Genomic DNA, 9,858 nt, shown 5'->3' on the forward strand with positions numbered 1-9,858 from the left:
CACTGGAGTATATCATAAGGTTTGGGGTTAAAACAAAGCTCACAGTACCTTGTACCACTTTTTGAACTCTTTTTATTCACCTGACCTTATCCTGAATTTCAAGGCTGGCTTTGCTCAGCTCCTCCTAAAGTGAGACCTTATGCTGGTCCCTGGGCACCTCTACTTTAACCCACCCAGCAGATCCTTCTATAGTGAAGATGCTGCAGGAAAAGTGGAAAGGTGCTTGAATTTCCAAAGCTGGCTAGTGGATTGAGGGTGTAAAGCACCATTTGTGAGTTTCATGTATTCCACTATAAATAATGACTTGTAAACCAGGGAAAAGCATTGAGCAGCAGGTTACTGGACAGCCAGTGGCAGCACTGTTCCCAAGAGCAGGGCAAAAGGGAAGGAAAAGGTGTGTGAGACTCTGAGGCTGCAGCACATGAGGCTGCACTCACCTGAAAGAGAATTCTGGGAAGTCTGCTTCTTCCACAGAAATCCCTGCTGGCACCTGCCCATGGGCTGGGCACACACAGGTTACCACATCAGGGGGAATTTTTTAAGTTCCCAGGAAGTACGGGGAGGCTTTGGAATAGTACCAGGAGATTTTTGTTTCCTTTACTGCTCAAGGAACCTCAAGAAGTGGTTCCTGAGGCTCGTCCCACCCATCCTGCAGCTGCCAGCTCCTTCCCAGCAGATGGTGTTTCCTCCAAAAATCCCCTGTGCTGGGACACTTCCACAGCCACTCCTGGCCATAAGGGCACCTTTGTTCTGGTGTCCTCAACACTTAATACCTTTGTGAGATCAAATGTGCTTTTTTTGACAACCTGGTGTGTCTAACACAACAAGGGGATCATACACACCTAAATAAATCCCCATGGAGTGTGTGCTCACGTTATCTGTGCAGAGCCTTGCACAACCAGCACCAGCAGGCTCCTGTGAGACCTGCTGCCAGCGGGAGCTGCTCCAAAGGGCTCCAAAGGAGAGATCAGCAAGAGCTGTGCCAGCACTGCACCACAAGCTCTCCTCTGCCCCCCACCAGTCAGGCATGAAAGATGGGCTGCAGCAGGGCACCCACGTGCTCCCAACCCAGCGCCCCTCTGAGAGGCTGTTTCACACCTGGTGCCACAGGCTGAGCTCCAGAATTGCTCTCTTTAGGTCCCAGTTTGTCCTCTGAAGGCACAGCCTCCCCACCCATCTGTGTGCCATGTGGCACAGGGGCATGGAGCAGGTAAACAGCTGTGGGGAGCCAGAAACTCAGATAAATAAATATCCAGAGAGGAAGCTACTGTGACAGTGAGAGATTTTATTGAAAGAGCAATACGAGAGCAGCCTTTGTGCCTAAGAGCTCTGCCTCCTGGCTATGGATGTTAAAAGTGGCCAAAGGAACCCCCAAACATCCACCAGCCAAGCAGCTTTCCCACATGATGCTGGCCAGAGGCTGCTGCCTGTCCTGCTCAAGCCACAGCCACAGCACAGAGCAGCACTGGAGAGAAAGGAAGAGAGAGAGAATGGAGCAGAGCAGGGCTTGGGGGACATGTGCTGCCTCAGAAAGGGAGCAGCATCGAGGTTCCTCTTGAGCAGGATCTTCCTAGAGTGCTCTGGCCAGAAAACTCGTCCTCCTGAAAGAAGTAGAAAAAAACTGCTCAGTTTTCTCATCCAGGATTTCACCAGCTTTTTGCTGTATCCCAGGTGAGGTTTTCCTGTGGAAAACCAGCAGAGGGAAACTGAGAGCAGCCCATGGGAAATGAGGATGGCCAGGATGGTGTGGGGCTGTGGGATCCACATGTCCCAGCTCTGGGTGGGCACATTCCCACCCCCAGGACACAGCACAGTGGGAAAACTCAATCCTTACATCAGTGATGTCAACTTCAGCATTCCTGAGGTTGGTGTTGAGGACATTGGGCAGTGGGACCGACACACGGATGGCATCTGCAAAAACAGGTGTAGGAATCTCATCACAGGGATGAAACCCAGAATGGAGGCAGCAAGGGGAGGGGGAGAGCCCCAACTCCAGCTGAATCTGAGATGAGAGGGGACCCTGACCCCCATACCTTGAACAGAAGGTACATATACAGCTGTGAGGACCTTCTTGAGCCATTCTGCCAGCGAGGAGGCCTGCAGGGAAGAGGATGTGTCAGAGCGATGGTTATTGGGCCATGTCAGGGTTATCAGTTGAGTTCTGCTCAGTTTGCTATCAAATACAAGAACTAGGAAGCTTCCTTAAGCTTCCTTCTGTGAAACACTCCCAGGACTGAGGGTGGATATGCTCTTTGGGTAATTTCTTTTTAATTATTCCTTCCCCCCATTCCCAGCACCCCCAATGAGGAGATACACCCAAGTGTCACTGCTGTAGAGCACAGGGGATCTGCAGGGCAGAGGACAATTGGCCTCTGCCAAGAGAAGCAGAAGGATGAAAAGTGAAGAATTATCTTGTGGATTTCCTCCCCAACACGGAGCCTCTGGCCATTGCATCACTCACTGCAGCACCTCGACCCAGTGCATGCACTTACACTGGCAGCATCAAGGCTCCCAGGGAACTGTGTCAGGTTGATGCTACAAAAGATAAAAACAAGGAAAGTTGAGGTGTGTTGGTGCAGCCTCCTCCAGGCCCTTTCTTGGTCTGGAAGTTTTCTCACCCTCATAAAGATGCAGGATTTTAAAATTAGAACAACGTTTTTACAATTCTCTCATCACACCAACCACGCAGTTGGTGTGAGGTTGGGGCTGGGAGGGGGCAGGAAGACTCCTTGACATCTTTACCATGTCTGCATCAATGTCCCCCCCCCATTTATCCCCAGGCAGAGCCCCTCCACCTGCAGAGCTGGCTCTACCTGTCAAGAGCCAGGGAGGTTTGCAGTTTGCCAGCAGAGACTGATGGGGTGATGTTCAGAACGATGTCCTGGAAATGGAACAATGAAAGAAATGAGGTTATTCCCCTGCACAGCTCCCAAGACTGAAAAGTGTATTTGTAAATTACCCATTCTGAGAAAAAACACTTGTCTGTGCCGAGAAGCCACATTTTTGTGACAGATGGCATCATGTATCTCTCTCCCCAGGGTTTGCCTTCCTGTCTTTATTTTGTGTTATTCCTGAAACATTTCACTTACGCTTTATGCTTGGTTTTGAGCTTGTTTAAAGGACTGGGCATCACCGTTTTGACGATGCAGTAAATACAAAAGTACAAACGCTGCAGGGCCAAGGGTAGGGCAAGCCAAGAGGATGCCAGCAGTGATCCAGCCTCAGCCAGCACCCTGTTACAGGCATCTCATCCCCCAGGAGCTCACTCACCACATTGACGGAGAACAGGAGCCCCTGGGGGGTCTGCAGGGCAGGGCTGACCACGTCGATAGTGGCTTTGAGGGTGACAGTGGCCCTTCCATCCCTCACAGTCACCACTGGCTCATTCCTTACTCGGACACGCAGCTCCAGGGGCAGGGAGCCAGGGAGGGCCCGGCTGAGCTGCAGGGACAGAGGAGGTCAGGGCGAGGGTGGGGTGAGTGAGGGGCTGGAATCAATGCACATGGAGAAGGTGACTGACCTGGGGGATGAACGGGAAAAGGGCAGACACGGTCAGCGAGCTGCTCTGGGGAACCTGTGGGAACAGCACCGGTGACATCGCTGCCCGGGAGGCGTTGGGCAGAGCCCACACCCGGCTCAGCTGGACCCCACAAACACAAGCAGGCAAAGGTGGGCACTCTTGGGTCACCCAAGGGCAAGCAGGACACTGACCTGGCCTTGCAGAGGGGAACTGCTACCCGTCAAGCTGGTGATGCTGAGGTTGAGGGCTCCCTGGCTCTGGACCTGCTCCAGCAGGGCGCTGAGGGTGTCCTGGGAGAGGCTGAGCCGGGGCGGGCGGCCGGTGGCCAGCTGCAGGCTGGCAGTGAGTCCCTGCTTGGGGGTCATCACGCCATCCCTGGCATTCTCAGAGAGGAGCTACAGGGGACAGAGCAGGGAGGGGCGTTGGTGGGGCTCGGAGGGGTGCACTGGGCACCCTGCCTGCCTGTGCACCTCGGGGAGAGGCTCTCATGAGGTTTGTTTGCATTAAATGATGACAGGGCTGCTCCAGGCTGCTCTGGCACAGGCAAGGGCTGCATCTGCTACACCTTCCCCACTGAAACACAGCCACATATCCTGATTGGAAAGACACATTGCTGATATTTTATGCATGATTCTGGTCCCTGTCAATTACCAAACTTTGACAAACCACTTATAAACAGAACGTGCCTGGAAGCAGTGACTGCTGCTCCTGTATGAAATTAAACTTTTCTGATTAAAAACTATGAGAGTGCTACAATTATGCTTAATTAAGTAGCATCAAGCCACTCTTGATCATGCCACCATCAAGGATTAACAGGCAGAAAATAAAAACAAGACCCAGCAGCAGCAATAGCAGGGATGTGGCTGGAGCAGACTCATCAGAACCTTCCTGTGAGCAGTGCCTGAAGGCAGCTGAAATGTGAGTAGCCTTTGATAAACATCCACCATGTTCCAATGAATCAAAGTCAAAGGTTTTGGGGAACACAGTGGCACTTACATTCAGATCCATCTGGATGGCATCACCACTGAGGATGGAGAAGGAGGGCAGGTCCCCCAGAGCCCCGAGAGGGAGCACCTCTGTGAACACAAGGAAGAGAGCTCTTCAGCTGCAATGGCAGGGGATTCTCCCAAATCCCATGGTCCCAAGAATTATTGGAACCAGCAGCAGCTCCCACTCACAGCATTCCCAGCTAGAAAAGCCACTAGAAAGCAATAGTTTGCAGCAAACATGTTGTTTCTAAAAGCAACCATTCCTGCAGTGGGTTTCTGTTGGAAGAGCTGGCTGCTGCTGCTAGGGCAGGGAAACTGAATGTTGGGTAGCTGGGAGCTGTAGTTTTAGAAAATTACTAAAATATTTGCATTTACCTAATGTAAAAAGCCAAGCAATGCTAAGGGCAGGATGTCACAGGGAGGAGGGGAACAGGAGGTGTCAACTTACGGTTCCTGGAGCCCAGCAGGGAGCTCAACACCTTGAGCTTGGCGTTGATGATGTTGCAGCCCTGGGGAAGCAGAGGGGAGTGAGAGGGTCCTGGGACCTGCTGCACCAGTGGGTGACATGGCACCAACACAGGCAGTGACAGCGGGCTCTGCTGGGCTGCACATGTGGGCAGGGCTGCTGCAGGCAGTGCTGGGGCACATCCCATCACACAGGACTCAGCATCCCATGGGTGAGCAGCCCTCTGAGCCAGCGTGGGTCTCACCTGGGTTAGTGGCTGCTAACCAGCGCCTGGCTCAGAAATCTGTTTGCCAGCAGAGCCTGGCACAGGTGCTGGTGCTGGTGCCTTTCAGCAGGAGGAGAGGCTGACCGCCCTGCTGAGCTCACAGCTGTGCAAATATCCACATCCATGGGGCAGCCTGCCCTCCTGCCTGCCCTGCCCAAAGTGCTGCCTGCCCACCCAGCACTGTGCATGAAGGTGGCTCTGCAGACTCACCAGATCCTTCAGGGTATTGCTGAGCAGACGTTTCAAAGGCTCTTCCAGAACTGGCACTCTGGGTCTGGTAACAGGAAAATAGGAAATAGCAAGTGACAAAGATTAATGCTGAAATGTAAGGGGACTTCACACAAGAGAAACGTGAGGCTTCACTTGCATTGTCCTTACTCAGTGCTGAAGTATTGCCATTCCCAAGCCCTCTGAATCCTGCCCAGTGCTAGGTTCCCCACACCCAGAAATGTTCTTTTCATAGCCAAAATTTTAGAAAAAGGTCAACAGTCCCCTCTGAGCCCAACAGCTGGATCACCTTCAAGGCACCAGGCAGAAAGCTGCTGCCATCAATGACCAACAGCACCCACTGCCACAAGAGCCACGGGCTGGCCATGGGCCACCTGCTCACACAGATGTTCCCTCACACCTGATTCGTACCTCACATAGATGTTTATGTCAACAGTCTTGCAGTTCAGAGCGTTCTGGTGAGCCGTCCACGTGTCCTGGACCAGCATGGTCGCATCCACCTCCACCTGCTCGCAGAGCAGCTGGCCCGGCACGCTGCCCAGGGGAAGCACAGCAGGCAGCTCAGGACACTTGCTGACCATCTTCTTTCCAAAGAGATGGTGTCCAAATGCCCCAAGCCACCCCCTGATGGACATGCCCTACCTGCTCTCTACCAGCAGCTGTGTGTTGAAGTCCACCTGGTGCCCAAAGCCCGGCAGGGAGCGCAGACTGATTTTGGGGAGGGTGTTGTTCACAATTCTCAGTCTGGATGGTTGCAACAAGGAAAAAGCAGTGAACAGCACATTTGCACAGCCCTGTCCCCTCAGCCCCCAGCACTGCAGTTGTGCTCTTGGGGTCCTCTTCCCCCTGGGTCATCAGGCATCCCCACCTGCCAGGAGCAGCTTGTGGCACATACAAGGCACCCTGGGATGCCAGGCAGAGGCAGAAACTCCCAAGAGATGAACCCCACCCCCATTTATGAACCCACCCCAGGAGAGGAGGGGGGGAGCCCTGTGTGTGCAGGCTCCAGAGCAGGACCTCCTTTCCCCAGCATGGCTCAGACACCCCAGGCTGCTCAGGGTCACCATCTCCCACTCGCACTCACCCGATAAGTTCTTCACCATTTTTGCCAAGAAGGCTGCCAACGAGACCGTTTTTGCCAAGGAGACCGTTTTTGCCAATGAGAAGCTCAAGAACGGTGTCAAGGAGAGTATCAACAAGGCCATCTTTGCCAAGGAGACCATCAACGACACCACCTTTGCCAAGGAGACCACCAAGGATGCCGTCTTGGTCAAGGAGACCACCAACTACACCACCTTCGCCAAGGAGACCACCTAGGAGACCATCTCCACCAAGGAGACCATTTCCACCAAGGAGACCTCCAACAAGTCCTTTTTGCCCAAGGAGACTGCCTACAGGACCATCTTCACCAAGGAGACCTCCAACAAGTCCTCTTTGCCCAAGGAGACTGCCTACAGGACCATCTTCACCAAGGAGACCTCCAACAAGTCCTTTTTGCCCAAGGAGACTGCCTACAGGACCATCTTCACCAAGGAGACCTCCAACAAGTCCTTTTTGTCCAAGGAGACTGCCTACAGGACCATCTTCACCAAGGAGACCTCCAACAAGTCCTTTTTTCCCAAGAAGACTGCTGACAGCACCTTCTTTGCCAAGGAGACCCCCAGTGAGTCCTTGCTTGCCAAGGAGACCACCAAGCAGATTGCCACTAAGGAGATCACCTGAAGCTCTCTGAGGAACATCTTTGGCTGGCGAATCTTTAAAACCTGAAGAACAGTATCAGAGGTCACTGTGAGCTACACAAGGTGTGCCAGCCTGACTCTTCCCTTGCTTCCTCTCTCCCTCTTCATACAAAAGAGGTGGTGGCACCAGCCTCTGTAAAGTAACTGAAGTGCCATCTCCAAAGTGCTTAATAAATGCAAATTACTTGCATTGCCACTATTGCTGGGCAGATCTGCACCAGCTTGTGATTTTCTGAGCATGGTCAAGAGACAAAAAGAGCAGAGCTGGCCTCAAAAGTAGGATAAATCCTGTCTCTTACATACACTTACCATTCATATCTGGTCTGGCAACCGAGAGTGGGATTATAAATCCTTGTGAAGGGATCAGCAGGCTGTTGAGCAGGACAACAGTCCACAACACCGACATCTTCGGTCCTGATAATTGTGGGAAGTGATTGCCATGAGTGCAGTGCTGGGAGAGCGAGCACCAGCCCATGGAGAGAGGAAAAAGAAGGGAGGGAGGAGAAAGGAGGGAGGGAGAAAGAAGGAATGTCAGGGAAGACAAAATTAGGGAGGAGGCTGCTGGCATTCTCCTGCCTCCTCATCACACTGGTGATGATGGACAGTGACAGTCCTGGTGGCTCTTTCCTGCAGGAGGAACCAGAGTGTCAACACCAGTTACTCCAAAGGCCGATGGCCAGAGCAGCCAGGGGGCGAGCAAAGGGTTGTTGGGATGTTCCTGCTGTGACCCCCCAGTGCTGGTGAGCAATGGCATGACTGAGCTGTGTGATTTGGGACTCATCCATCCTGGGTGGGGATTTCTCCAAGAAACAAATCCTGCATGCCACAGAAGAGGAAAACAAGACATTTCTGACAACATGATTGTCTCTAGAAGGAAAGCAACAACATCTACAGAGTACAAATACACAAACATATCGAGCAAGGAGAGAACCTCCAGGGAGAATGTCATGATTTCTGCACAAACATCAGATTCTGAGGCTTCCCTCTGCATGGAAACGCCTGATAGAATTGTAAGAAAGAGAAAATAAACTTTAACATTTCAGTGTCATTGAAATATTTCTGTGGGACCTAGAACTTGAAGTAGCTTATTTTTCTTTTTTAAAGAACCAAAATGAACTTCATTGCTCCAAATCTATTTAAATGTAAATAACTCATCAAAAAGGGATCAAAACAAGTGTGAGAGGTCTAATTCACCTTAACTAGAAATCTATGGCAGATAATCGAGTTATACCAAAGATAATTGAAGTGATAATTGTTCATGAAAACCCTGAAATACCATTTCTTCTGCAAGGACTGCAAATCCAATGAACACCACTTCTCTTCTGGAGAAACTTGCACTGAAAGGCACCATTTACTTCTCAGAGCATAATTCAGGCAGGCAGCAGGTAAGAATAACAATTTTTGTAAAAAGCCAGCATTCCCAAAGGAACACTGAGGGTTTGCAGAGGCAGAAGCAAGGAGCACACTTTTTGAGGAATAAGTTTGCTCTTACCTGACCAAGCTCTTTCTCCAGCCAATGCCCCTGTCTTCTGAAGATCAAGGGGATCCAGGATCTTCATATATAGACCTTCACAGCAGGAAAAAGGCAGGTGATGTCATTTGGGACATCCAAAATAATTGGTGGGGAGCAAAACAAACAAGGTTTTGTTTCTGGTGACTTCCACTGCAAATATTTCCTTGGAGATATTAGGAGTTAGGTAAATCATTGAGCAACCTGGAGGTGCAGACTCAGCCAGCCCTGGGTGCCTGCTGTGGTACATCATCCTTCCATCCTGCCTAGATGAGGACGTGGCTGAGATGCCATACCCTGATAAAATACCTTTCTTTCTTTTTTCCTTCTAAATAAAATTGATGTTCTGACTGAAAAATATGTCAAAACACTGGCCACCCCTGGCTGCTCTTACTTCTGCAATTCTCAGGGCTGCAGTGCTGAGCAGTAAACTCCTGTGTGGGGATGTGCCACATGTTATGATAAATGAAGGACCAGGCAGCACCTTTTCCAGTGTAAAGACAGACTGTGGAGATAGTAATAGAGCCAGGTATTCCCTGACCAGGCCACCAGGACATGCCCAGCATTCCCATCCAACTTGCCTACAGCTTGATCAGATGTCACAGCCTAACAGATACCCTGGGCTGACAGACTCTTTGGAGAGACACCACCTTGTAGCTCTCTCCAGGCTCCTGCCCTGATTGCTGCCCAGGAGACACAGAGACACTGCAGCAGCTCTTTGGGGCAGGGAAAAGAACCTCCCTCCATGGGCCCCAGACCAAACGTGGTCCCCATGCATGGGGCACATCCTGACAAGCACAGCAAAAGCTGTCTGTGCTGAAGGGAGAATGCACCAGCTGAGGGGACTGGGCTGAACTCTTCACTCTCTGATGTGCTCATTGACAGAAGGAGTGGATGGCAATAGCTGCTCCCCAGCTCTGCTGAAAAATAATCCAGAAAAATTGCTTGCTCAGTGTTAATACTTTCTGTAAACTTGGAAATAAATATTTCCAGCAGATTAGCCAGCTTTGGACACACATTATTTCCAGCTTTGAAAAAATACCTTAGTTAAAGGCCAAGGAAGGGGTGGCAAAGATATCAAAGTACTGAAGGAGTTGTCACTCTCTTTGCAACCTGATCAGCCAGGACCTCTGGAGCACAA

General features: G+C 51.2%; 1 protein-coding gene across 2 annotated transcripts; it reads right to left on the reverse strand.

The window, feature by feature from the left end:
- Positions 1 to 1,265: 1,265 nt before the first annotated feature.
- LOC132335743 (BPI fold-containing family B member 3-like) lies at positions 1,266 to 8,781 on the reverse strand. Of its 2 annotated transcripts, none has more exons than XM_059862584.1 (16): positions 8,700 to 8,781; positions 7,517 to 7,621; positions 6,553 to 7,231; positions 6,111 to 6,212; positions 5,880 to 6,002; positions 5,451 to 5,514; positions 4,958 to 5,018; positions 4,517 to 4,596; positions 3,712 to 3,915; positions 3,521 to 3,574; positions 3,271 to 3,441; positions 2,814 to 2,881; positions 2,493 to 2,535; positions 2,034 to 2,097; positions 1,835 to 1,911; positions 1,266 to 1,601 (listed from the first exon to the last, which is right to left on the reverse strand). In XM_059862584.1, the coding sequence occupies exons 1-16, from the start codon at positions 8,764 to 8,766 to the stop codon at positions 1,527 to 1,529; spliced, it is 2,037 nt and encodes a 678-aa protein (XP_059718567.1). In that variant the 5' UTR covers positions 8,767 to 8,781; the 3' UTR covers positions 1,266 to 1,526. The 2 variants fall into 2 exon arrangements, with proteins under 2 accessions (XP_059718567.1, XP_059718566.1); XM_059862583.1 differs by lacking the exon at positions 8,700 to 8,781 and having other exon boundaries at positions 6,553 to 7,086; positions 7,147 to 7,231; positions 7,517 to 7,671.
- Between the last annotated feature and the right edge of the window lie 1,077 nt (positions 8,782 to 9,858).

The sequence above is a fragment of the Haemorhous mexicanus genome, chromosome 18, assembly GCF_027477595.1.
Source record: "Haemorhous mexicanus isolate bHaeMex1 chromosome 18, bHaeMex1.pri, whole genome shotgun sequence".
NCBI lineage: Eukaryota > Metazoa > Chordata > Aves > Passeriformes > Fringillidae > Haemorhous > Haemorhous mexicanus.